Source organism: Myiozetetes cayanensis, unplaced genomic scaffold (genome assembly GCF_022539395.1).
Source record: "Myiozetetes cayanensis isolate MyiCay16 unplaced genomic scaffold, myiCay2020 scf5-8, whole genome shotgun sequence".
Lineage (NCBI taxonomy): Eukaryota > Metazoa > Chordata > Aves > Passeriformes > Tyrannidae > Myiozetetes > Myiozetetes cayanensis.
In genome coordinates, this window is record NW_026087742.1 from 24,158,678 (window position 1) to 24,185,254 (window position 26,577).

At 43.0% G+C, this 26,577-nt stretch overlaps 2 protein-coding genes across 3 annotated transcripts in view; one reads left to right on the top strand and one right to left on the bottom strand.

Annotated features, from left to right (window-relative positions):
- LOC126648409 (uncharacterized) overlaps nt 1–3,341 on the bottom strand; it is a 17,328-nt gene extending 13,987 nt beyond the window's left edge. Inside the window, exons 1-3 of one of the 2 annotated variants that reach the window (XM_050331305.1) lie at nt 3,240–3,341; nt 2,804–2,860; nt 1,197–1,234 (exon numbers count right to left, since the gene is read on the bottom strand). In XM_050331305.1, coding sequence (XP_050187262.1) covers nt 1,197–1,201 — 5 coding nt within the window. In that variant the 5' untranslated portion in view covers nt 1,202–1,234; nt 2,804–2,860; nt 3,240–3,341. Of the gene's footprint in view, nt 1–1,196; nt 1,235–2,803; nt 2,861–2,956; nt 3,133–3,239 lie in introns of those variants that run through there. The other variant, XM_050331306.1, reaches the window with a different exon arrangement.
- Nucleotides 3,187–26,142, top strand: LOC126648407 (chromodomain-helicase-DNA-binding protein 1-like). Its single transcript, XM_050331304.1, is given in 24 exon segments — nt 3,187–3,320; nt 4,883–4,995; nt 5,786–5,892; nt 7,129–7,243; nt 7,549–7,580; nt 9,721–9,802; nt 11,065–11,227; nt 11,604–11,759; nt 12,839–12,931; nt 13,378–13,474; nt 14,885–14,958; nt 16,063–16,173; nt 17,758–17,852; nt 17,854–17,873; nt 18,314–18,467; nt 19,525–19,690; nt 21,009–21,154; nt 21,522–21,685; nt 22,408–22,619; nt 23,670–23,768; nt 24,326–24,396; nt 24,660–24,774; nt 25,018–25,126; nt 25,808–26,142. Coding segments are annotated over 24 exon segments (2,670 nt in total). The 5' UTR covers nt 3,187–3,223; the 3' UTR covers nt 25,887–26,142.
- The last annotated feature ends 435 nt before the right edge of the window (nt 26,143–26,577 follow it).

Here is a 26,577-nt window from a genome sequence, read left to right on the forward strand (position 1 = left end):
CATTTTATGTTAGCAGTCTGCTTTCACAGCAGGGAGCTGCAACAGTTTCAACAGCTACAAGCTAATCTCTCTCACATCTTTCCTAAAGGCAGCGTCAAATCTATTCTGCTTGCTTAACAAAGCCTCCTACCTCTTGACATAAGGCCAGCCAGCCTCTGTATACCCAAGCTGGGAAAGAAATGGTGAAATTTTTGCAATTCACTTTAATTGGACGTATCATACACAGAACAATAAAGACAGGGATGAAGAGGAAAATAAAAAGAGAAAGTAGTATAAGCTGTATATACTTTCAACCACTAATCCTGTTAAAAGAAGCACCTCTTCAGACTTCTGCATGACCTGCTTCAACATAGTTTGTTTGCAACCAAATACAACAGGGATTGCAGCATAAATCCATAGTGTGGAACATGTAAAGCAAGGAAATTAAGACCCTGTCACAGATGTCCAGGAATGATCTGCTGCATAACAGCAGTGACACTTGTCTGGATTTGATTCACTCATAAAGCCCATGTCTAAATAAAATTCAGGGGTAACACATGTCTCAGGGTCCAGGGACCTGCACAGATGACCCTTCAAACCATGGGCAAACTATGGGAACCAAGTGTGAGCCTGGGGTTCCTGACACCTCTTACCCGAGTGGCTCTTAGCATACAACGTACACTTGACAGCAGTTTCTGAACAAAAACATAAGTGTGAAAGAGGAAAGGCTGACCTAAAATAGTGAACATCTTTAAAAAGGACTTATTAAAATCTCTGAACTTTATATTTGGCCTCATTTCCCCACTGTTACTATTCTTTTACCACTGTTGGTGATAAACACAGCCTATTTGCACATCCACAAGCTTTGAAAGAAAGACTGTCCTTTAACAAAAGAGCAAAGGCAAAAAGACACAAAGGCAAACAAAAGGCAAAGAGGCAAGCTGACTAATACAGTTTCTGTGCACCTGCCTGAGTGTGGAAAAAGGTTAATTTCTTCTGATAAATACCCACTCAAATGAGGATAGTTAAAAAAATAATCTAGTAAACAACATCTATGAAATAATCTTCCTCACTCTCCAATCAAATTATGCAGCTTTCCTCTTAGAAAATGTCATTTGTCATTTCACATAACCTAAAAGCTGTGTGCAGTGTGAGTACCTTAAACCAAAAAAACCCAACCAACCAAAAAAACCCACACCAAAACTTCCCACTCTTACCTCATTAAGAATGGCAGTAAGCAGATCTGTCCAAAAGCCTAGAAATAAAGTAAGCAGAAATGTTGGTTTTCAGTAACTTTGACCTGATCACCTTCTTCACTAGACAAGGAATGCTGAACATGTGCACGATTACTGCAGGCTGAGAGCACCCTAGAGAGCACGCAATACTAAGCAGTAAAGAAACAACAAAAACACTTATATTTCACACTACAAAAATGGCCTAAAATGCTTTTTTCCCACCTCTCATGTTTATATAACGAGTGTATCCTTCTGGGTTCTCCTGCCTTTGTCTTTCCCTGACTCGGCACTGAAAGCCTGCCTCTGAAGGCTGCAACATGCATCTATATAGGTAACACCATTACTTTCCTCGTGTTGCACAGACTGTGCAAACATTGGATAATATAGAAGCTTATTATTTTATTTATCACAGTGTTAGGACCTTTCCTGTCTCTCAACCAGTTCCTGCAATAAAACCAGACAACTTGGAAAAGCATGAGAAATTTAGAGACTCGATGGTAGCAGATGGCTGAAAAATACTCTTTGAATACTCTGATTTGAATATTTGAATACTCAGCACCAGCAGTCCCAAAAAGACCAGCCTGGTTCTAGCCTGTCTTAATAGCTCAACAATGGACTTCAAAAACACGTTATGGGATGTACAAACACAGTGCAAGTCTGACGCAAGGCTCACACTGCTAGACACACAAAGTGGTATGTTACCTCACACGTTGCATAAGAATTGCAGCATCTTTTTTGAAAATGCACTGTTCCTAATCTAATCTAATCTAATCTAATCTAATCTCATCTAATCTAACACAGCATAATCCTCTAGCAGATTGAGAATCTCAGGTCCCGCCTCCAAGGGAGATGTCAGGAAACAACGCAAGCCCCTTTACCACGCATCAGAAATGGCCACAAAGCAAAGGATAACAAGGTATTCCGATCGTTATATCTTGGAAGAAAGCCACTCATAAGGCATTCCCACAAATAAACACAGCCCACCCCTAGCTTTCATTCCATGCCCAGCCGGACACCAAGCTCTCTAACAGGTCCCACTGCTGAAATGAAACTTTCGTGCCTACCGTGATACCGGCTCAAATGGCCAAGCAGTAGCAACAAAATGCACATGCTTTCAGGCAGAAACTGCTGCAAGGTGTGCAGTGCCCAGGGGCCGCAGGCTTTTCTCACCCCGACACGGAGCGCTCCCACCTCCCCCGCACCTGCCGCAGCGGGATCGACCCGCAGGCTCCCAAACCCGCCCGAGGGGAGCACCGGGGGGTCGGCCGCCTTCAGCACCCTCCTGAAAACCCCACTCAGAGGGCTGAAGGACCCAAACCCCTTGACGTCCAAGGAAAGCTGTTGGCAGCTGTATTTCCAGTTTGATGTGGGCTTTGGGCTCTCCGCACCCAAAGACACACGTGACACCCTGGGCCAAAGGACAGCGCTCTCAGTCCGCAAGGCAGCACACCTGGGGGAGACAGGGTGAACCCGAGAGCGCAGAGCGCCACAACCTCCCAGCGAACGCGGGTTTTACCTCCCCGCCGCACCCCCGGCCCCGTCCGGTTCTCCCCGACCTTTACCGCCGTGCCTGCCCGGCCCCGACTCACCGTGTTGGCCACATGGACGAAGAGGCGCAGCCCGGCGCCGCACAGCCGCGGGGCCCACTGCGGAGAGGAGACGAGAGAGAGGTGAGCGCCGGGCCCCGCTGCCCCACTCCCGCCCCGCTCCCACCTCCCCCCCCGGCCCGGCCCGGCGCTCACGATGTCCCGGGGCGGGCTGGGCGGCCCGGCGCGGCGCGGCTGCCGGCGGAGCAGCAGGGCCCCGGCGCTGCCCGTGTGCCGCCGCACGCAGCACAGGTACGCGGCGCCGGCCGCCAGCAGCGGCAGCACCAGCACCAGCAGCAGCGTCGCCATCGCCGTCCTCCCCCCGAGCCCTCCGGCTGCCGGGGCGGTGCTCGGGCTCGCCCCGCCCGCAGCGGCGGGAAGGAGGCGGGAACCGCGCGGTGGTGCCGGTGTCCGTGTCCCGCCATGTCCCGCTTCTTACAGGCGCTTCGGCGCTCCGGCAGGGCCCGGGCGGGGGGCCCGGGCGTGCAGGAGGCGGACGTGTCGCAGTGGGGTCTGACAGGTCAGCGGGATGCCCGGGGGAAGGGGCGGGGAGGGAGCGCTGCGGGTGGTGCTGTCAGACGGTGGCGGGAGGCGGCGGAGCGGCCCAGCGCTGCCTGGTGCTGCCCACCTCGTAGAACCATGGAATGGTTTGGGTTGGAAAGGGACCTTGAAGATCATCTCGTTCCAACCCCCTTGTCGTGGGCAAGGAGAACTTCAGATACACCATGTCGCTCAGAACCCCATCCAGCCTGGCCTTGAATACCTCGAGGGATGGGGCACCCACAACTTCTCTGGGCAACCTGTTCCAGTGCCTCACTACTCGCACAGTAAAAAAAAAAAAATTCCTAATACCTAATCTAAACCTGTTCTCTTTCAGTTTGAACCAGCTCCCTCTTGTCCTGTCACTACCTGCTCTTATACAGACTTGCCCCATCTTTCCTGTAAATTCCCTTTGGGTACTGAAAGGCTGCAATTAGGTCACCCAGCAGCCTTCTGTTTTCCAGGCTGAACAATCCCAGTTCTCTCAGCTGTAGTGGTCTGGGCTCTGTGTTAACAGACCCCAGACTTGAAATAAATAAAGTGGTTCCTGGGCCTGTGAAAGTGAACTGCAGCTGCTGCAGAGATGGCATTGCTGCCATCCTCGCTACTCCTTTCGAGCCTTCCCCAGCTGCTGCAGTCACTCTCTCTTTGGCTTTTCGGCCAGGGGCTTAACCCAGCTTTAACCTCTTAGCATAGCCTCAGACAGCTTTGTGCTTCGGGACGAGATCAACAGGGGTTGCCCTGTTCAGCAACCTTGAAATGGGCTGATGGTGAGCATGAATGAAAGTGCTTTCCACTGTCTGAAGGGTGAGATATTAAAGAGGAATGCCTGGGCTATCCATCCCACCTGCACATTTTCCTTAGCTGTCTGTCTCAATCCCCATGCCAGTTTGGGTTTGTGTATCCTGCGGGCTGCTGAGTTGCTGCATGCACTCAGTGTGCACATCTTCCCAGGGAGAAAAGGGCCATAATGGCACAATACCCAGCACTTGAGTCTTGAAGAGGTCTTGAAGAGTCCTACTTGACTTGCTTTGTGTTTGTTTTAATTTGTGCCCCATAATAAGGATTGCAAGGGTGGTAGTACCTATAGTGACCTACAATTGAGGTCTGCCCTAACTTAAGTGCAGGAAAGCTGGAAAATGTTGAGAAATTGTTATTATACAAAGCTAGATTGTTGCAAACATTTCCGGTAGCCTGAAGCTGACCCTGGATCTAGCAGGTATTTAAGAGTGGCTGGAGCTGAAAATCAAGCTGTCTTTTAGGAATGCAAAGTAGCAGCCTAATTATTAGATCAGGTTCCTGTTACAGGCCTTTGTAATGACTTGGGGCATTTTTGTGTGTCCGCCTTTCTGAATAGGGTTTAATTTAACAGAATTGCTGTAAACACCAGTGTCTCTACTCTCTAGGACAGTGCATTTCCTTTAAGGCAGATGTTTGGGAAGGCCTGCTCTGGGCAGGACGTGTTTCTAGTAGCTTCAAGGCATAACAGTGTATAGTGTATTGGATGACTGTGTAAATGTAACAAATCACTTTTATTCCCAGGCATTAAGCTTCGTCCCTATCAAGTAGAAGGTGTAAACTGGCTGGTACAATGCTGTGAAGTCCAGCATGGCTGTATCCTGGGTGACGAGATGGGTCTTGGGAAGACTTGTCAGGTGTGTCTTTTTTCTTTTGGAAAATGATCTTTGCCTAACTTTTTTTTTAGCCCAGTATTTTTGCGGAATGAAAAAGGAAAAGCACCCTAATGATTGGTCAGTTAAGCAGCCCCATTCTGAATTCCACACTCCAAGGAGAAAGTTCATTGTCTTTTTCGTTCCTTAACCACTTAAAACAAGTCCTGAGTTAAGTCCTGAGTAACACTTCAAAGATGTTTCAGGGTTTTGTAAAAACATGAGTGGTCAGTTTATACAAACACCTCACAGTGCACAGACTTGAAGGCATAGTGCACATCCAGAACTGGGAAAATCATGTCCTTTTGGTGCCCCTGCACCAAGATGATATTTGAGTTCATCAACACATGGATTAAAATTTATAAGTGCAATTTTTTTCAGAGTTTTTTGAGGGTTTTTTTAATAAGTTTTTCAATGGGTCTAAGTTTTGTTGGAAAATGATTGTTTGTGCTTTGGTTCATCTGGTTTCATTCAGTGGGTCTTAAATAAAAAACTGGTAGTTTTAGAAAGTGATGCATGGCAGATGTCTTTTGTCACTGTGGGAAAAAGGTTTTGGAAAGGGGCTCCGTATATCGAGGTCATGTATTGAGGCCTGATGTAAGCCTTTTTGTCATTGATCGTGGATCCCACTTGATATTCTGTTAACTTTGCTTTGTGCTAAAGAAGCTGTGGGAACTAGCTGCAAAGCTCAACAAGGAGACAGCTTATATAGATTCAAGCTATCGGGTTGCACTCTTCCCTTGTTATAAAAAAAAATATTTTTCTTGCCTTTTAGACTATTTCGCTACTTCTTTATTTGACAAAAAAATTAACCGACAAAGAGAGATTTCTGATACTTTGTCCTCTGTCTGTTCTGAGTAACTGGAAGGAGGAACTGGAGAGGTAAGTTTCAACAGTTGTCTGGCTCATTATATTCTTGCTCAGCAAGTTACAAAGGTTGTTTTCAAATGTGCTCACTCCAACACTTTCTTTTTATCCTTTCAAAGGGATAAAAAGTAAAAAGAGAAGCTGCTACTAAACCAATTAATCAATGCAGACTATGCAGTTAATGCATAGTCTTTACCATGCTGTGGTAAACACAAATTCATCCATCCTATAGTATTGGCTGACTTTCAGTCCAAATGCCTCCACTAGCTGCTTGCTTGTTGTTGATTTGTAACCCTCCGTGCTCAGCCTCTCTTAGGCAAAATCTGCTGAAGACAGCCAGGATTCTGTATGATGAAAGGTAAGACCCAAGTTGGGGGGCATGCTCACATGTGCACGCAAAGTACATTACATATGTGCATGCAGCCTGTCTTCACCGGGGTGCAGTGACTGTGATGGTGGCATATCTGCTGTGCCTGGAATACATACATTTTACATCTGGAGCCCAGAGATTCCTTTTAAAAGGGAGGGAAGGAAGTCAAAGATTAGAACAGAAGTCTGTGTATGGGCCACGGGGCGATCATGTCTCTCAGCATCTGAAGTCACCCGGGTTACATTCGGAAGTGAGCTGGCCTGATTTGGATAGAATTGCGGGTGAAATAGTTGGGGAAAAGTGCATCCCTTCACAGACAGCAGTGAACAGCTATCCAGAAGGAATATAAAGTAAATAACATTAATGGGATTAAATGAGGAAGAATTTTATGGTCCCAGCTCTTACTCCATAGAACTGCTTTTATCTGTATTTTGACTAGGAGAATATATTTTTGAGGCCCTAACTTGGACCTGTTTGCTGCAGACATTGCATGTTTTAGGCCGATTCTTTGATCTCACCTGGGCAAATTGTATTCATTCACCTGCTTCTCGTGATCTTTTTTCAATTCACAATATCAGATGGGCCATGAGACTGGTTTTCAATTGTCTACTTTGGACTCATTACCTAGGAGAATGCAGTTTTACTTGGGACTTGTCCAAACCAGAACCAGCAGCTGAGGTACCAACCTGAGATGCAAATTGATCATGAAGGAGTGAGGTTCAAAAGCTGAGATCCAGCCATATCTCACAGGAGGGTGGTGTGTTCGGATAGGAGTTCTCATCTGTACATTAGCTATGTTTTATAATAGGGTCCAGGTCAAAAACACATGGAAATACTTAGCTGGGCTCGCTGGTTTCCCTGTCTCTTTCTCTTAACAACAGGTTTGCTCCAGGTCTTTCTTTCATAACATACATAGGCAACAAGGAAGAGCGACCCAAACTGCAGCAGAACCTGAAAGAGGATTCTCAGTTCCATGCACTCTTGACAACGTATGAGGTAAGTGATGTCTTTGTCACTTTGAAAGGAGTTTTTTGTTTTCTACCCTTCCAGTTCTCTTCCCCTCTCTCCCCCAGGGGGAACGTGAGTGAGCAGCTCTGTGGTGCTTAGTTGACGACCAGTGTTAAACCACGACATGCTGAAGGTGCAATGTAGCTGTCACATTATTTTCCTCAGGTAGTGAGAGCCTTCATTCCACTCTGCTCCATTTCACCACGGTTTGCAAGTAGACAAAAAGATGTTCTGTTTCTTAACTAGTGTGTTTACTTAAATCATAAATCATGGCTCATTTTCTTTCATTGCAGATTTGCCTGAAAGATGCAACATTTCTGAAATCGTGAGTCTGGTTTTAATTTTTTAAAATTTAAATCTGCATATCTGTCAGTGATTTCTTAAATGTATGTTTGTATATGTGAGATCCTGTGCTTGTTTCACAAGAGCCAGGGATGTTCTTTGCTTGTGACTAGAGCTTTGCCTTCTCCAACTTTCAGTGAAGAATCTTTAATGTCAGCTAAGGTGCATGTGAACTTCTCCCAAGGACAGTTTTCAAACCTGTTAACTCAAAATAATAATACATAGTGACTTATAGCAGTACCTGAAGTATCAGTCCAGAAGACTGATCTTTAGAATACAGGAGATCTTCAAGAGCTTCAGGTTTTAAAGGTATTAGTTGAAAATTCACTGAAGCTGACCTGCATTACACTACGGTGATCATGTGCTAATACCATATCCTGAAGTTTATTGCCTCTTGCCACCAGTCAGAAACGTAGAGGGCTTCTGGAGCATTATGCTTTCTAGAAAGACTGATTATTCAGCTGAAATTCAGCTTGTAGGAGGTATTGTCACGGTCATGCAGAATTTTGCAGAAGTCTGCACCTGAAATGGGGAGGAATTTCAGTAGTAGCACCAATGCCGTGCAGTGATGGTAAGTGCTGTGACAAATGCTGGGGGCAGCTATATATCATAGATGGCTCAGTATCTTTGTAGTAGCAGAAATCCAGTAGCCCCCAGTGACACAGTTTTGGGTCTGGCAGAACTAGTCAGGCCTGCAATGGGGCACCAGGTTTTCTTTCAGCAAAGCACCTGTCCTTGGCCACTTCTGGAAGTAGCAGGTTGTGCGGGATGAACACATCATGGTAGACGTCAGATCTAATGAAAAATAGCCATGACTGTATTGTCCTTACAGTTTCATATCATGTTCTGCATATGATTCTGTTTATTTTGCAGTTTAGCCATGGTATGTAATACCCAGGGAGAGCAAGTAGCTAGCCTTAGTATCACAGAAATCTCAGCTCCAGTGTAATTTCCTACTTCTAAAGCTAACACATAACATCAAAGCCTTGTCACTCAAATTTGGGGAGGGGGTTCCTCTGGTCTTCCTTCTGAAAAAAGTAGTCGCTAATCATTTGTACCTTGTCCTGTGCAGGAGCACTTGGAGCACTTTGTAAAGGTGGGTCACAGTTATCAGATGTCTCACCACCACTACTCCTTATGAGCAGTGTAGCAGCACAAATGAGTTGAGCAAGAGCTTTGCTCTAAGGTAATACATGAGAGATTAGACTCTGCTCTGCACATGAGCTTCTGCAATGCTTCACAAGGCAGTGTCCCTTCTGCAGTTCAGCTCCTGAGCCCATAGAATAAGAGTAATGACATTTGACTGACAGAAGGCAGTGGAGAACCACTCTTACATAGCGAAGAGGGAAATCAAGGCAAACAGAAAGGCAGTGGGGAGAATGTAGGTCTCTGTGATTTCAGACATTGTATTCCACCAGGAAGAAAAGCATGTGGGTAAGAAAAGCTGGAGGGTCATGCTTTCTGTCCCCTGCCTATTTGACTTCAGCCAGACTTGACTGTGTGGAAATAATTCTGTGATGTGGGAGTTGAAACCCTAGTGATAAGGAGGCACAAACACTGAGGCCTGAAAAGATGTGGAATTTGTATTAAGCCTAGTGGATCTACTAGATCACCAGTGATTGTGCAGCCTGCTTGAGGAGGCACTGCATAGAGCTATGTGAGCCTAGAATAAGTTGTCACCCTTGCCTTGGGTGATCTGCAAAAGACTTGTAATCACTCTTCTATCACTGCCTCATGATAGCTGTTGTGTTTTTGCACAAGTGCTAGGGCCTAGTTTCATGTTTCTTTTTCCAAATCATAGGTTTCCTTGAATGTTTGACTAACTTGTGCTTATGTCATTTTCCCCTACTAGTGGGGGTGGAGTTAGAAGCAACAAATTCAAGTGAGTTTATTTAGTTTTGATTTCAGAAAAACTCATCTGGGCTATAGTTAAGAAGCTGTGTTGGCTCTTCAAAAGAAGAACCTGTGAATTCCCCCACCCCACTTGTGATGTTTGCTTGTTGTTCATGGGGTGGGACCACCTTAAGTTCAGCCAAGCAGAGGCACCACTTATTTCAGTCTTGCTGTACTTACAAAATGAATTGTCAGCCCCTCACTGAAGATGCTGTTTTGTGTTTGTTCAGCTTTAACTGGGCTGCCTTGGTTGTAGATGAAGCTCACAGACTGAAAAATCAAAGTTCTCTGCTTTACAAGACACTTTCTGAGGTAAAGTAAGTCATCTGTCTTCTAGTGTCTTTAGACTTTTTCCCTTCAGTATAACATATGGATTCTCTGTTTATTTCTCTGAGTATTTATTAAACTCTGGCCCACAACTAGTATCTGACAGAGTTGGTGAACAGATTCCCATATTTAGTAGCAGAGAGATAAAGGCGTATATTGTTGGCTTTGCATGGAGGTGGGCAGTATTTGGAGCTTCTCTCTCATTCTGATTCATTTGAAAGACCTAAAAATGTAAAACAACCAGACATAGTGCTGTGTTACTGAAGTAGTAGAAGTCTGGCTGACCTAAGACAATGTAAAGCAACAAGGGGCTATCTCCAGCTCTGGGAGGGTGAAGGAACCCTTACCTAGTTCATGGGACCTCAAGTCAGGAACTACTGACTTCCACTGTCCCTTGTTTACTGAATGTAGGAGAATTGCTCCAGCAGAGTACCACAAATGCCTGAGTGAAGACTGCACTTCTTGTCATGGCAGTGAAACATTGGCATTAGGTTTGCACTGGCATCAGCCACAATGTACTACAATATACCTTGGAAAATAATTTTTTAAATTAAATTACTGAAAGTTTTATACCTTCTGAATGTTTTGTCCATAATGTCTGTAATTCAAGAACTTTGATTATAGTCACAAAAAAATAGATATGATTCACCTCAGCTCTCCTAACATATTTTCTATTACCAAGCTTGAGATAAATTTCTGTTTTTCCAAAGGTTACCATATTCTCCAAGTCTCTTTACAGGGATTACTGTAAGCAACATGGACAAGATAATGTTGCTGTGTTTGTCAGAGTTAGCCAGCAAATCGAAATGTAACTTAGGCAGTTTCATTTCACTGTCCTATCCCAACAGCATTTCCCGGTTATCTCTCATTACCAAGCACTGAGTGCTTGTGATGAGAAATAACTGGGAAATGCTGTTGGGATAGGACAGTGAAATGAAAGCACTGAGTGTTTGGTTACTATAGATTGCATGGATCTGAGAATCTTAATGGAGCTGGTTTTGCACTTTTTCTTATTTTCCTTACACTGACTTCCTTGCACTGGTGCCATTCTAGTCAGTTTGGAGTCACACCATACCTTACATTTGGATGGTTTTGGCACACCTTTGCAGCATTCTGCCAGCAGTTCTCTGCTGCCTCTTGCCTTAGGTTAAGCCTAAGAGTGGTGTGGGTGAGTTGTATATTAACTTACAGATATTCATTACAGATATTTTCTCCTAATTATTTTGTTTTATTGCTGGTTCTTTCAGTTCTCAGTAGGCTTCATCCTGCTACTCACAGGCACTCCAGTCCAGAATAGCCTCCAGGAGCTGTACTCTTTACTCAGCCTTATTGAGCCTGACATCTTTCCTAAGGAACAAGTGAAAGAGTTTGTTGAGTATTACCAAGCAATCGAAAAGGAGAGTGAGCCAGGTCAGTAATAGGCAACGTTGTACTTCAATCAGAACCAATTGAAGCCATTCTCTTGACTAGGAAACAAGGGTGTTGTGTCTTCTTTATTTGCCTTCTTTTAATGCTGACTAGCTTTAAGACACAAAAACTAATAATTACCTTTAAAGCAAGAGTTACCTTAGTGTAGCTCCAAAGTGTTTCAGGTATGCAGCTATGTTTTGGTTTCTCTATTTGTAAAATATGGCTTGAAAAATTTCATTAATAGTTGTGAGATTTCTTAATCATTTATTTTGGAAGTATAGTTGTGAAGGTACTGTATAAACTCTTTACCTTTAATGCAGTAATCTCCTCTTTTTTTTTTTTTTTTTTTTTTTTCCTTTTCCCTGCTTCTGTGTAGCCAAAGAATTGCACAGTCTTCTGCAGCCATTTTTGCTTCGGAGAGTAAAATCTGAGGTGGCTGCAGAACTGCCAAAGAAGGTGGAAGTGGTTCTGTATCATGGAATGTCAGCTCTGCAGAAAAAGTACTACAAGGCCATTTTGATGAAAGATCTAGGTAACTGAGGATTTTGAATTCTATCAATTATTTTTAAAAACAAAACTAATTCCTTTTGTAAATGCATGCTCTGTTGTAGAGAAAAAAAGTTACTCTGGCCTGCAGAATATGTACAGCATAAATACGCCAAATTTATTGTTTGGAGCTCCTTGATTTGTGGTTTTAGCTTGTGATAAAATAAGAGACAAATGGATCTATTGCTCAGGTATTGCAGAGCTAGGAAAGGTCAGCGTAAGGATCTGCTTTGGGCCAGTCTGTAATTAAAAATACTTACCATGAGGTAAGCTACTCCTATTGCATGTTTTTGTATTCAAACAAAAGAGTAGTACAAGAAATTTTGGATCTGTGGATCTCTATGAATTTTCCAACAGTAGCACAGATGCCATAAAGCAAATTTCAACCTACTGGATGCAGTTAGGAGTTTTTTGGGAAACCACAGGGCTACGTAGACAATGCAGCTACTACCACATCATATGGCTTGCCAGTACTTCTGTGTCATAGGGAAATAAAACTGGGGAGTTGGGGATCCTGTGTTCTTCTAGGCCTAGCACTTTGCATGAACACCACCAGGAAATCGGAACCTTCATCTTCTGTAGTCAACATATGTACATGTATTTTCTTCTTCTCCTCAGAAAAATGCAATTCTTCTTAAATTCCTGGTTGCCCAGGAGATCTTGACTGTGGTGGTTCACTTATTTTTTTAAAATTCAAATAAACTGCACCAAATTTTTTTTACTATTTTTGATGATTCACTCTCAGAAAAATTACAGTGACCTTATCCAGGGAGTCCAGAACTTCAGTGAATCTGACTGTAGTGAACTTTGGTGAATCTGAATAGAGTAGTTTTCATCAGGATCTTATTTCTAAAGGCTTGTCCAAAAACTGTGAGGGAAATCTTATTTGGTCCATGAAAACAGATATATTAAGTCTTGAGGTGGGAAATTCATGATATGCAGAGAGAGATACTCCAGTGCTGAAGCACTTCAGAGCAGTGCTCAGGACTCAGACATACCCAGTCAAACCCATTAATGGAGCATGGGCTTCTCTGCTCGGTTCCTTTTCTGTGCTCTTTTATCCAGATGCATTTGGAAATGAAGCAGGAAGAAAGGTTACACTTCAGAATGTCTTAGTTCAGCTTCGGAAGTGTGTTGCCCACCCGTACCTTTTCAATGGTAAGAAGGCACTGTTCTCCCTCTTGAAACAGAAAAAAGTAACTTTGATTTACACAGTGGTTTTCTGTTACTGCCTGGCAGTGTAATGCTTAGAAGAAGCAAGTCATAAACAATCTTGTACTTGAATCAGTAGCAGCTGTGATTTTGCGACCAGTTCCAACACATGACAGTTCATTAATAATGAGGAATAAAGTAGGAGACTGTGAAGTCTGAGTTTCTAACTGCAACTCTCCACTTGTGTGTCTTCTCTCACCTAAACAAAGAAATTACAATGCTTTGTGAACTACTGAGGGTGTTGTTTATGGACAGAGAAGAATCATCACTTCTCAGTCAAGCATCATGGGGCTCTGTTTGGCAATAGTGGCAGTGCAGACACACTGAGGTTGACCACAGAGCTGTTATTTGCATGGTATTAGGTCTGCTTTTGAAACTCCTTTCTGTTCCAGGTGTTGAACCAGAACCCTTTGAGATTGGAGAGCATATTGTTGAAGCCAGTGGAAAGATGTGTTTGTTGGACAAACTCCTTTCATTTTTGTATGCTGGGTATGTCATATCAGGGTGGGGTTGACATAGGGTAAAAAAAAAAGAGGTAAACTGGGAAGGCAAACTACCTTATTTAGCCATAGATGGAACAGATATTCATCAAAACACTAGCACTGCTCTATTCATTGCATGTTACTGACTACTTGAAAGAAGCAATTTCAGCATAAAGAACTGCATTGGAGAATGTAGAGGAACCTTGATGATTTGTGTAGCTTCCTTTTAAACATTTCTCAAAACGCTCCACTAACTCTCACATGTTCTCATATTTACCATATTTGAGAATCTGGGATAATAATGATGTGACTGGTTATTCAGCATTTCTGGTTTGACTGTGGGTTTCCTGAGAGTGCTTTCCAAGGCATCAGTTGAGTTCCTTTGTGCTGGCAGGTTTGTGTTATACCAGGAGGCAGAATCCATAGCAAATGTGAAAAAGAAAAACACAAGAATAAGCTTGAAACTTCAGCTTTGGGACTGACATTCAGAAGTCTTTGTGTTGCACTCTAGTGAGTTCAGAACATAGAACCCAAAGACTTTGGGTGTTTTCCTCCAGCTCTCAGATGGGCAGCAAATCAAACTGTGATTTGCATTCTTGTGCAGTCTGTGAAGCAATGCCTCCTGCATGATACAAATTCTACCTTCTCTCTTAACTGGACTGTGATTTCCCTTTGACTACTTTCAAGGGACAGAGCTCCAACAGACCTGGGAAAGTTCTGTTGGGGTTGTAAAGGTCTTTATCCTTCTGTTGTATATCACCTTGTGAGTGTGTGCCTCAGCCTTGAATGTCTTTGCTGCAGGACCAGCCCTGTGCAGGTTCTGGACTTGAAAATGCTCATGTTCTGCTCTACAGTGAGGTCTGATTTAAACAGAGTCTGAGGCTTAGCGCTGAGAGGGAGAAGAGTTGATTTCTCACAAACATTTGTACATAGTCTGATCTTTGAGGGTCATTTACTGGAGGAGAAAATGCTTTACTGTCACAGAGATGCTGATATCGCATTTTCCCAGCATTTCAGATTCATTGTAGTGTGTGATTTGAGAGCAGTCATGTGGTGAGGAAGACCTCGTCATGCTAAGTTGAAGCTGAGGATCCTTTTAGACAGGCTCCTTTGGATCTTCACCAGGCTGTATCCAGCCAGAAGCAGAGCTGTGCCAGGGCCTTGTTACTTGACTGTATTTCAACACTCTAGACAGGGTGACTGATGATGGCAGATGAAGCTCACTGATTGCACTTGGATGGGGGGCTGAAAATGTGTTGAGGGGATGGGCCTTGATTCTGGGAGGCAGAGTGTACAGAGGTGGTGAGGCTTTGCTGTGTAACAGTGACTAACAGTGACTGGTTAAGCTATTGTAACCCCTCTGCCACGCTGTGAAATGCTGTCACAGCATGCTGAGTGTCTCATGTTCTTCTTCCAGTGGCCACCGTGTCTTGCTCTTTTCTCAGATGACTCAACTGCTTGATATCCTCCAAGACTACATGGACTATAGAGGTATGTTCTGCACACTTTGATAGGAGAGGGCTTATCCTGATGATCTCTGTCATGTATTGTTCCTCTGATTTTGATTGATGTGCCCGGGATGGAGAAAGAAATGTGATGAGAATTTATTGCTTCTTAGTAGTTATAAACTATATTCTTGCTCTGTGAGTAGCTCTGTGAGTTAAAGGGTCTTGAACTCAGGTCTTTGCTGTTTTACCACCTGCTTGAAATGAGCTGACAGTTAAATGCTATTCTTCAAAGTAGTTTCAGCTTTTGTTCCTCAGTGAAATGGAGCTAACAAATGGCAGGGTAGCAATGTTTCATTATATACCTGTGTTCAACTGTGTACCTGAGGCCTGAAGTAATTGCCGTAAAGGCAATAGGCTTGTTCTAGATTCAGTTTATCCAGAATAAAACACAAATTGAGCCACATTTGTACCAGGAAATTAATATTTTATTAAAACAGTTGTTGACAGTGAGGCCCCAACATGTCTGCGAGGGCAGGTTGGATCAGAGCATTTTTGGCAAGATTAGCAATGTGTTCTTGGGACATTTTCTTTTGTTTCAATCCACATGGCTTCATGCCTACTTAGGATTTCCCATGAAAGAGGCTTTTGTTTGGTGTTTATGGTTTTGGACAACTAATAATGTAGGATAAAGCCAAATGTAGCGCCATATCCCATACTGCTTGCTCACAGGAAAGCACACATTGAAGGTCGTGGGAGTTTGGATAAGGAGGATCTGATGGTTGTTGGCCTGTTTTGTGGGGCCAACAGCCAGCACAGCATAGTATGAAATGGGACTGTGCGCTAATGTTTTTTTACTTGGGCTCTGAATTTTCCTGTTGTGTTTCCAAGCAGTAAATTAAATGCTGAGAGTCTCTGCTTCAGACTCAGCTAAATTACCTTTTACAAACAGTCAATCTGGAAGTCAGGGTCACTACATCAGTTTATACGAGGTTTAACTGAAAGAAAAAGGAGTTGAAGGCAATAAAATGAGAACCATGGGAGGAGGACTTGGCATGAAAGGATTCAGGGCAGCAGTGAGACAGAATGAGGTAAGAGAGTAAGAGCATAGATGGAATTTCAGAAACATACATGTTGCTTGTTTGAAAAGGCTACAGCTACGAGCGGCTGGACGGCTCTGTTAGGGGTGAAGAGAGACACCTTGCCATTAAGAACTTTGGTCAACAGCCCATCTTTATCTTCCTGTTGAGCACCAGAGCAGGTAAGTAAGGAGAGACAAGCAAACCATCTTGCTTCTGCACTCTACCTTTTCTCTCTCTGGAAAGATTTCAGGGAGTTCTGAATCCTACAGAGCCTGTTTGTGTGGGGGCTTTTTGAAGGAAGCAGGACTGAACTTGGGTCTCTCATCTAGGACATCTGGTTTCTGTGCTTTCTTTTTGGCAGCTGATGCCAAGATACTTTTCATATTGCAGCCTCTTGAGTTTATTTTATTCCAAGTCCCATAATGACTGTCTGTGTGCCAGTTTGAGTTTAAGGAATCTCACTAGCATTTCATTTCTGCAAGCGCCAGACCTTAGGCAGGAGCAGACTTCCTTTAAGTAAGCTGGTGGAATTGCTTCTCAAGTTTGCTAAACGTGGACATGCTCTTTAGTTGGCAGACAGACTCAAACAAGAGCCTTTTGCTGTCCTGAGACTGCAGAGAACTCTATGGGATTGCTATCTGTGCTTCCTCCCCTCTTAGGTCCTTGGGCAGATCGGTGTCTTCTACACTGTTTCAAAGTTCACTGTCTCTCTGTTCAAGCAAGCGCAGAGCCAGGCTTCTGCTTGTCTCCAGAGAAGGCATCCACAGTGCTTGATCTCAAACACCCAACTGGAACTAAGTCTTCCTTTGGGCTTCTGGTTAGATTTTTGTGGATGAGCCTGGCTCCAATATTACCGCAGTGCATTGAAAGGAGTACATAGCAAGACTGAAGAGAAGCACCTAAAGCTAGATGTTGGAAGCACATGTGTCTCTCACCACAGTACCTGAACTCTCCCTGCCAGGTCTCCCGTGCCAGCCAGACTTAGAGTTGTTTTTTACTGCACGTTGTCATGTCTGGCCAAAGCATCTTGTATTCAGCTGGGAATAGGTGTGCTAACAGTGTTTCCATTGCTATTACATTATGGACAGAAATTACCCAGTGCATGACTGTGTTCGCTTGCAGGGATGTTCTGATTACACTGAAGATGTCTTATCGTGAGCTGGGAGAAATATGAGGCAGCAGGCTGTCCCCTTTTTAACTATAGTATGTGGTCACAATAGTGGGTATTTAAAAATGTAGAATTAACTTTGGGGTTTTTTTCTTTTCATTCCATGAAAGCCCAAGCTCTAACCTCAAAACCTCTAAGTCATATAAATACTTAGTCTCTGGTTATTGTATATTTGGGCCTGGTGTTTTCCAGTGTTTCAGTGGTGTGTTTACCAGCTTCTTCTGAGCTGCAGCCAAGTCATGACTTGGACAGTCCGTTGTGGCCTCAGGGAAGCCTGTCCTTGCTGGGATAATTTGCCTGCCAGCGGAAGAATATGTCCGTGTTCTTCAGTCTTGACAGTCTTGACCCTTTGCATTGGTTCATTCTCACTCTTATATTTCTTGATTATATTGCACAATACGGCGTGGTTTTGGGCTGTTGCAGAAAGCTGGAAGCTGGAAATGGAAGGGTTACCCATCCTTTTAGATCTATATGAGACTTAGATTTGGGGTTGAGAGATGGATTGAATTAGATAAGTTCTGACAGAACTTTGCATAGCATAAATTCTCCTTAATTTTCTGCCGCCAACATATTTTGTGACCATCTTCTTTTGTAGGTGGAGTTGGCATGAATCTGACAGCAGCAGATACAGTTATTTTTACTGATAGTGATTTTAACCCACAAAACGACTTGCAAGCAATAGCAAGAGCTGCACCGAATTGGACAGCACAAGTAAGAAACATCAGTACTTCTGGTTTGGTTGCTGACTCTCTTGGTGTCTCAGTATTACTTTCTCTATCCATTGGCAATGGAAGGTTAATGTACAATAGAGTGAAGATCAAAGGAGAGCAGAAAGGATTGTATGTCTTCAGTTTTCAGTTGCAGCCTCATGCAGTCTTGTTCTCATCATGTGTCTAGGGTAGGAGTTTTGTAAATTTGGAGTAGGAAATGGAGGCTGGAGGCTTGCCTGCACTTTTGCAGTGAGCATTTCTCCCACGTCAAGAAGCAATTGTATCAGCATTACATTTCTGCTGATTATTTTTGGTCATTTTGTTCTTGCTATTTTTAACCCACCAAAGGAGTGGGTGAGGGGATAGCGCTCCATGCAAGGAAATAGCTTAGTGCACCTCAAAAAAAAAGTAAATGATAGGAATTTTCATAAACTTTTCCAGGCCTGTGAAAATTATCCGCTTGATTGGGCGAGATACAATTGAAGAACTCATCTACCGAAGAGCTGCTTCTAAGCTCCGTCTGACAAATGCCGTTGTAGAAGGGGGTCAGTTTGCTCTGGGAGCACCCAAGCCTCAAGGAGCAGCAGAGTTACAGGTAAACTAGAGCTATACCCTTATTTAGACTCCAGTAGCAACCCTAGAAATGTCCCAGCATGTTTCCGTATTTACGTCCGATAGGAACCTATCCAAACAGTTGGGCATTGACATGACAGCTTTTGTATGTAAGAACCAAAATGACATCCTGGGTCCAGATCTGATATTTGAAGACAATTTTTGCACTTTTGAGGCACAGTCTGTTGTTGAAAAAGGATGTGTTTTCTTGGAGAAGAGGGGAAGACAGAACCTTGTCTTGTTTTTAATTTTAGTAAGTCTGAAGTGGAAGCTGACTCTGAGTTTCTAGAACTGATGTGTCTCTGGTGCTTTTCTCTGGCAAACAGAGCTGATAACAAGTACCTCATCAGCTTTTGGTTGTTAGTCTGAATTTCAGACTAACTAAATTCAGTCAACCTTCTGTTGGCCTCTTGGCCTCAGGAGTCAGGGCATGATTTATAATTCTGACCTGAAAGCTGAGGTTTGTGCTGAGAACTTGGGTCGAAAACCTCAGGCAAAGTGACATTTAAGGGAGTATATTCCCTGTGGGCAGCTAAAGCTGAGAGAGGTTTGCATTTAGTGTATCCTTTCCACCTCCCCTCCCTGCCCCATCAGCGTGTATCTCAGCAATTATAGTTTCTGTGGAAGAAATGGAACAGAGCCCATAGGAAATTCCATGCTGATATGTTTTTCCCCATGGATTTTTGTGATACTTAAGCTTTTGTTTTAAAAGGGTTGGGGCAAAACCAAGTCTCTGTGGCTATGAAGAAAGCTGCTTGAATGCAGTCAGTAAAGTTCTGTTCTGTCATTTAGCCCTGAAGAAAAATGACCATTCAAGTCCGGTTAAGTTATGATTGAGAGAGGTACATTGTAGGGGCTTGTCCCATCAGGCTTTGGGAGAACCAGGTATGTTAAAGCATTAGTATTTTGACAGGCAGACCTAAAGCTTAGGTTTCTTCACTCCTACATGCTTTGCATTTAAGCCTGAGAAGCTCGAGACACTGGGATTGACATGGAATTACAAGATAATAATACTGAACTTCCCCTTCTCTTTGTTAAAGCTGAGCGAAATCTTGAAATTTGGCTTGGATAAATTGCTCTCCTCTGAGGGGAGTACTATACAGGATGTGGAGTTGGAAAACATCCTTGGAGAGACAAAAGGAGGGAACTGGGTAATGGATGTTGTGCTGCCATGTAAAGAAGAGAATGAAGAAGAGAATACAGAGAGTAAGTTAATAATCTAAATAGCTACAACATTTGGATGCTGGTAGTAGAGAAGGCCTCCCAGGTAGGGGTGGCATTTTTCAGGCAAGAAGAAAAGCGGAATTGTAAGTGGCTTGGATTTTGTTTGTGGCCTATCCACAAACTGTATTTCTGAGTCTTTATTGGCTTTTTTCTTCTTTTTTATGTCCTTATTTGCCTGTTTGTAAGATAATGTTTACAATATTTGCCCAGTTTTGGTGGCAGGGAGTTGAATTCCTTCCTGTGAATGTTTTAAGACCCCAGATGGAAATTCATGAGAAAAGGGGAAACATTCATATTCCAGCTACTGCTTTTCCCACAGAGAAATATTAAGATAGATATGCAGTTTTAGAGATATAACAGTAACTTAAGGAGAGGCTGTGTAGCAGGTATTTTGTATTTATCCCCAACCAAAACATTATTGGCCATGAAAATCACAAGCTGAAAGGACCTTAAAAAATTTCAAAATGTGAGATAAGAAATGCAGAGTCGTGGTGTCTAAACAACTAGAACAAACCTACTCTATCTTCAGAACTCTGCTTTCTTGTCCAAATGCCACACAATTTTGGTTTGTTTTTCGTAGCCCCATACTATGTGAAAATAAATTCTAAGGATACTTTGTTCTTCTAGTGTTATGGTGAGAAAGATGGAATTTCTGTCTGGTTGCACAGTAGCCCTTAAGTATATATCTGTGACTGAAGTAGAAATTTGGCCCTGCTGGTTAGGTACAGTCCATGCTGCAGCAGTTGCCAGCAAGGAGTAATTATTTGCTCGGAGTTAGCAAAGTGTGGTATTTTCTGGTGGTAACCTAAAAGAGGAGCAGTGGTACCACACTGTGTAATAGGTATTGAGAAAATAACTCACCCAATGAGCAGCAACTCTGCCAGACTCCTGTGCTTTTATTTTGTTTGGGAGCTCAAAAGCAGAAGTTTGCTGTCCCTTTACAAGAATTGCCTGTAACTGGATAGCAGAGCTAAATGGATTTGCTCCAGGCAGAGGTGGAATGACCAAAGAGAACAGCAATAGAGCCACAATTTAAAATAGATAATTGACAAAAAAGGAAGAAAGGTTCTTTGACAGGATAAATGTCTTAAATTAAAAGCTTTGCTCTTAGGCAGCAAATCTTGATTCTCTTGTTTCCACATGATGCTGACACTGGTCATACAAAACATTTTGAGAGTGAAGATCTCTTCCTGCTGAGGGTAGAATGTCATAGAGGAGCCAAATTTTGTTTATCTTGCTGTACATTTTAGGTGTTAGTAGGTTTTAGTTCCTTTTTACTCTTTTTAATTATTTTTTAAAGATCACATGTACGTGTATGAAGGCAAAGATTACTCAAAAGAACCCAGCAGAGAAGACAAAAAAGCATTTGATCAGCTTTTGGATCTTCAGAAAACGTTGTTTGAAGAGACCAGTAAGGAAGGGAGAGCTCTCCGGAACAAAACAAACGTAAGACAGAAGGCATGACAAGGCACATGATGCTCTTTCATTTGCTTGTGGACAATCAAAAAGACAGTTCCCTCTCTTTACCCACAGCTTGCAGAAGGCATGTCGAAAGATTTGGATGTCAATGTAGTAAAGCTGGCTCTGGAATCTGTGGGCTTGAGAATTCAGCAATCCTGATAACAGATCAGAGATACGCTGTACAGGGCACTCATGTAAACTTGGATCACAAAACCACCTATTATGTGGCAATTCAGATCTGATGATTAAGACTTGTGGGCAAGAAAACAAATGGGAAAGTATGTTAAGGTGGGCACCAGGCATGGCTTTAAGATGAGCCCTTTGTTTCTGTGATACTTCTTTCTTTCTCCAGGCCCTTCTCACAGGCCTTCGGGAACAGTCAGCCAGGAGGAAGCACTTGTTGAGTGCAGAGGAGCTGGAGGCAAGGAGGAAGAAGCGCCAAGAAGCAGCAGCAAAGAGAGCAAGGCTCATGGAGGAAAAGAAGGCAGCAAAAGCAGAGGCAGAGCACAAGAAAAAGTATGGTTTGTCCTACTTGTAAAATGATGTCTGTTGGACTATAGTCTAGAAATGTGTGTCTGATTGATGAAAATAACTCGTATCCACTCTTGCAGGTGGGGAAGGGGATGAAGGGAGGAGAAGATGACAGAATGGTTGCAGGCCACCCTCATGAAAGAGTTAACTTCATATATTAGGATATTTCTATGTGTATGATTGAACTGTGTAAAATGGGGATATGAAGATGAAAAAACTGTTTGAGTCCCTAGTAAGGATACTTTTCCCCTGAATAGCCTGCCTGACTTTACATCTAATTTGATTCACAGAGTGGCCTGAATAAGAATCCCATATCTAACTGTACAATGAGCCTTTGGGAGAAGCTTTCTGAAATGTCACAGTTGGCCCCTATGTATTATTCTGATATTTGTGACCCTCTCACACATGTTTTAACTTTCCCCTCCTTCTTTCCCAGGTGTTCTTCCTTTTCACCACTCTAAGTAGCTCCTTGCCCTTTGTCATATGCTCACTTTTTCCATGCCTGCAATTGGCTTATCACCTTGGCATGTGGCTCTTAATATCATGGATTAGAATTGTGGTAAATGTTGTTCTGGCCTAAAATAGGTGAGGGAGCAGAGGGAATGCAGGTCTAGGTCTCCTGTGTTTCACTGCAGTGAATTAAACCAAGGTGTGTGCCCCCCGCTTTGATTTTCATTGAACATCCTCTTCTCTTGTTTTTATTTCAGGATGGCCTGGTGGGAGGCAAATCATTACACATCTCCCTGCCTTCCTTCAGAAGAAAGTGGCTCTGAGGAAGAGTTTGAGGAGGAGGATGAGGTTGGGCTGGATGTGGATTTAGATTACAAAGATGCAGACCAGAACAATATCAAGTATGTCATGGGAGATGTAACCCACCCCCAGGCAGAAGAGGAAGATGCCATCATTGTCCATTGCCTAGGTGGGACTTATGAAAACCAGGAGTGCTGTTGGGTGAGGTGGACAAGGGGGTGAATTGTCCCTACTGGCTCAATAGGTTCTAATTCCCATGCACACGGAAATAAATTGGGTTTGAGTCTGATGTAATCTCAAGTGGTCCAGAGGCAATACAGACACTATCATGTAGAACCCACACAAGTAGTAGCAAGGTGTGCATGGATCTTTGCATCCCTTCTCTGAATTTTTGGGTGAGCCTCTTGAAAGATGCCTGTATGGCTTGAAATTTTATATCTGTGGCTAAGTGACAAGAGTTCCTCCTGAGAGCAGGGCCTTTTGTTTATTCTGTGGAAGTTCAAACTCAGATACTGAAAATCATCTGCTTTATCCAGTCAGCAGAGAGAGACAGGCACTTTCAGAGGCTGAGGTCAGAGTTTCTCAGTGCTTGTCTCTCAACACTGACAGTACAGAGGCTCTAGGCTAGTCTCCTAACTTCAGGACCTCTGTTAAGACACTAAAGCTGAGGGAGAGAAAGTCACATTACAGACTTTCTCCTGAAGCAGTGTTGGAGCTGCTCTCTGACCAGGGCTATAGCAGAACATTTTAATCTGCCTTGGCTTATGTTAAACTCTGCATGAAACCTCATGTTTAAAGTGGAAATGCCAAGTAAAAGTGAAAGACTGCAAATACCAAACATCATGTGGGAAGCCCAAGGCACCAATCTGGGGACATAGTACATGCATGCTCTATGCACCTATAGGTATGTATGTGAGGATGTTGTCAGGTTTATATGCTCAATGCCATGGTTAGTGCTTGTTTGAGCACTCTCAGTGGACAGTAAGAAGGAATCCTTCCTGCAGTTTTTCAGGGAACTGTGACAAGTGTGTTTTCCTCAAGGACTGAGATTTATCCTTTAGGATGGTCCCTTGAGTAGTGGTTGACTTCAGTTCGTATGTGGTTCCTATATCTGATTTTGATAATCATTTGTCTCATGTGTACAGAGCAGGTGCCTTTCCTGCAGGGATGGTCTTCAGCCTCACTTCTAAAAGGAGCCTAACTTGTCACTTCATTCTAGATGACTCTGGCCGCTGGGGAAGGGGTGGTTTATTTACTGCTCTGGAAGCTCGTTCTGATCAGCCAAGGAAAATATATGAGATGGCAGGAAAGATGAAAGGTAAGAGATTAAAACATGACCTTAGGCCAAGATATTTGAAAAAACTTAAATCACAATGATGTTGCAGGAGTGAGGTACCTGCACACCTTGATACTCATGTTTCTTCCTCTTTCTCTAGATATGTGCATGCCTAGCTCTGAAAGTAGTAATTCAGTGGGTACTTTGACTTGACTTGTTTGGAGTGTGAGAACTCTGTGTATGGACTAATCATTCCAATCCAAGTTGCAAGCCATAAAAAAGGGAAAAAAATGCCAAACTTGTACATTATTCACAGGATGTTTTTCACTGTAAGACAGAGCACTGCATCTTCTGTCACAGTGCCTTCAAGAAGGATGAAAGCCACCTAAGGCAGTACTCAGTTGAGCCTTTGCTTCCCTCCAGGCTCTTATCTTTCCTTCAGCATGTGTTAGCAGTTTTGAGCTACATGCAGCTGGTGTGGACTGCACACCTTGCTGTAAGGTGGACCTGTTGATTTTTTTAATTTCCTGGGGGATGTTTTCCTCTTGTTTCAGGACTGATTTTTTTTTCTTGTTGTCCTGTTCTTGTTTTCTTGACAGACTTGGAGTTAGGAGGAACCCTGTTATTCCCTATTGATGATAAAAAATCCAGGAAAAAAGGACGAGACTTGGTGAGAATGCAAAGCTCCCTTTTTTTGTTGCTCTGTGCATATGTTTTTGATATGGTGTGACATGAACCTTTTGGTTTTTTCCCAATAATAATGGCACTGAATATTGAACATGGTCAAGTTGCAGTTAAATATTAGAGAAAATTAGGGTTTTTCCTCATTTATTAAAGCTATAAGTTAGTAATTCAGTTTTCCAGCAGCTGTCACTGTGTCTCTTAGTGCTGTATATGGACTCCATTTCAATTTTTTGTGTGTTTTCCCCTTAGCTGGCCTTGATTGTAGCTCAGCACCGGGATCGGTCCAACAACTTGTCTGGCATTAAGCTCTCTGCTTTAGAAAAGGGCCTGAAGAAGATTTATTTGGCAGCCAAGAAAAGGAATGGTAAGTGTCTGTGCAGTAGAACAGTGAATCCTTACACGTGTGATTGCACCTAAAGATGATGACCAATTTCCACCTCTCCTCTACCTACTTTTTTCTGAAGTAGAGTGAGATCTCCATAGCAGATACATTGCTCCAAAATCTTCCTTCTGTTCTTGATGGGTAGCTTGAAGTCCTCACCTAGATTGCTTTCTGTATGTGTATCTTGTCCTAAAGAGCGTGCACTCTCTGTTCCCTCCTTCTCAGCAACAGTGCATCTTCCACGTATCGGGTATGCAACAAAAGGTTTCAACTGGTATGGTACTGAGCGGCTCATCCGAAAGTACCTGGCAACACGGGGTATCCCCACCCTTATGTATCCTTTTGGAGTATGTCTTATTTTTTTCATAATCTAGTACTGAAACAATCCTGTAAATATCTTGAGGAATGCAAAGCAAGGAAGCAAGGCAAGGTGCAGATGCCACAGTCCAGCTAAAAACCTGGTTTCTCTGACTTTTCTGTCATCCAGGTACTCATTTCACACAGAGGACTTAATCATTTAGCTGATAATGACAGACAAGTGTGATTCAGCGTGCCTGTCAGAATTTGTTAGAACCAAGTGCTAGTCTTCTGTTGACAGCATCGACTTACCTGTATATGCCACATCTGTGGGAGAGGTGACTGGAATTTCAGATAAATGGAGGTGACTCAGAAAGCATCAAAAGTGAGAATATAAAAAAACATTACAGTGTTCCAAACAAGTGATAACCTGCTTCCTTGGCTGAACATTGTGAAAGTTGGTGTGTTAGCACAGGCTTATGAAGGCTTTCACCTTCCAGGAAAGGAAGCGTGTTTTACAAGGAGGCTGTTTTGTCCCTTCTCTAGGAAGACATGCACTTGTATACTGACACTGTCAGCAGTTCTGTGAGAAAGAAAACCTGAAACAAAGAAAATAGTATTCAGAGCATTCTGCCTCCTTCCTTGGTGAATCTGTTAATGGACATATTGTCTAGCATTCTTTGACACTTGACAGCATTTCCTTGACATTTTTTATTAGATATTACTTCTCTAGGAATAAAGGCCCTTCCTCTGCTTCACAGCCATATTCATCTCCAATGACAGTCTCAAAGCCATGAAGATGCAGTAATTTCACCAAGAAACACGCTCAAAGAGCGAACATCACACAGGCAGTCTGTGTGCATTCACTTCAGAAACAAGGCTTACACAGCCATTACTCACCCCTGTATGTCTCTGCCTTTACTGGCCCCAACCTTCCCATATTGCCAGTGGCCCTGGAGAGGTATGTGACTGCTTCAGAGTCCAAAGAGGAAGGATGTTGGCTCAATCCCAGATCTGTTTTGGAGATGAAAAATTAAACTTTCACTGATGGTCCATTGTTATCCCCATTAAGTTATTGTTAAGGCTTGGAATGCAGTTTTGTTTGGCTGTATTTCCCTGCCCCCCCTTCAAATTCCATACCTTATCTCACTTTACCTCTTTTCAATCAGCATTTTAGTGGTTACCTGGCATTCTGTGTACATGTCCACATATAACTTTCAGCAGAAAGGAACTTGTCAACTGTATGACAACCACATAGAATAAACTGTTTATACTGTTCTGGTTTTTCAGAAATCCACTTGACTTGCATTTGTTCAAATATAAAATTTAGCTATATAATCTCGTGCTTATAGTCTAGCAAAATGCTGACCAATATTCTCAGCAAAGGTGTGCAAGGCTGCCAAAATTTGAGATTGACTTTATAAATGATACCTTTCCTCCCACAACTCTTTTTTTCATTACACAGTTTTTTATTGCAGCCATTGGGCA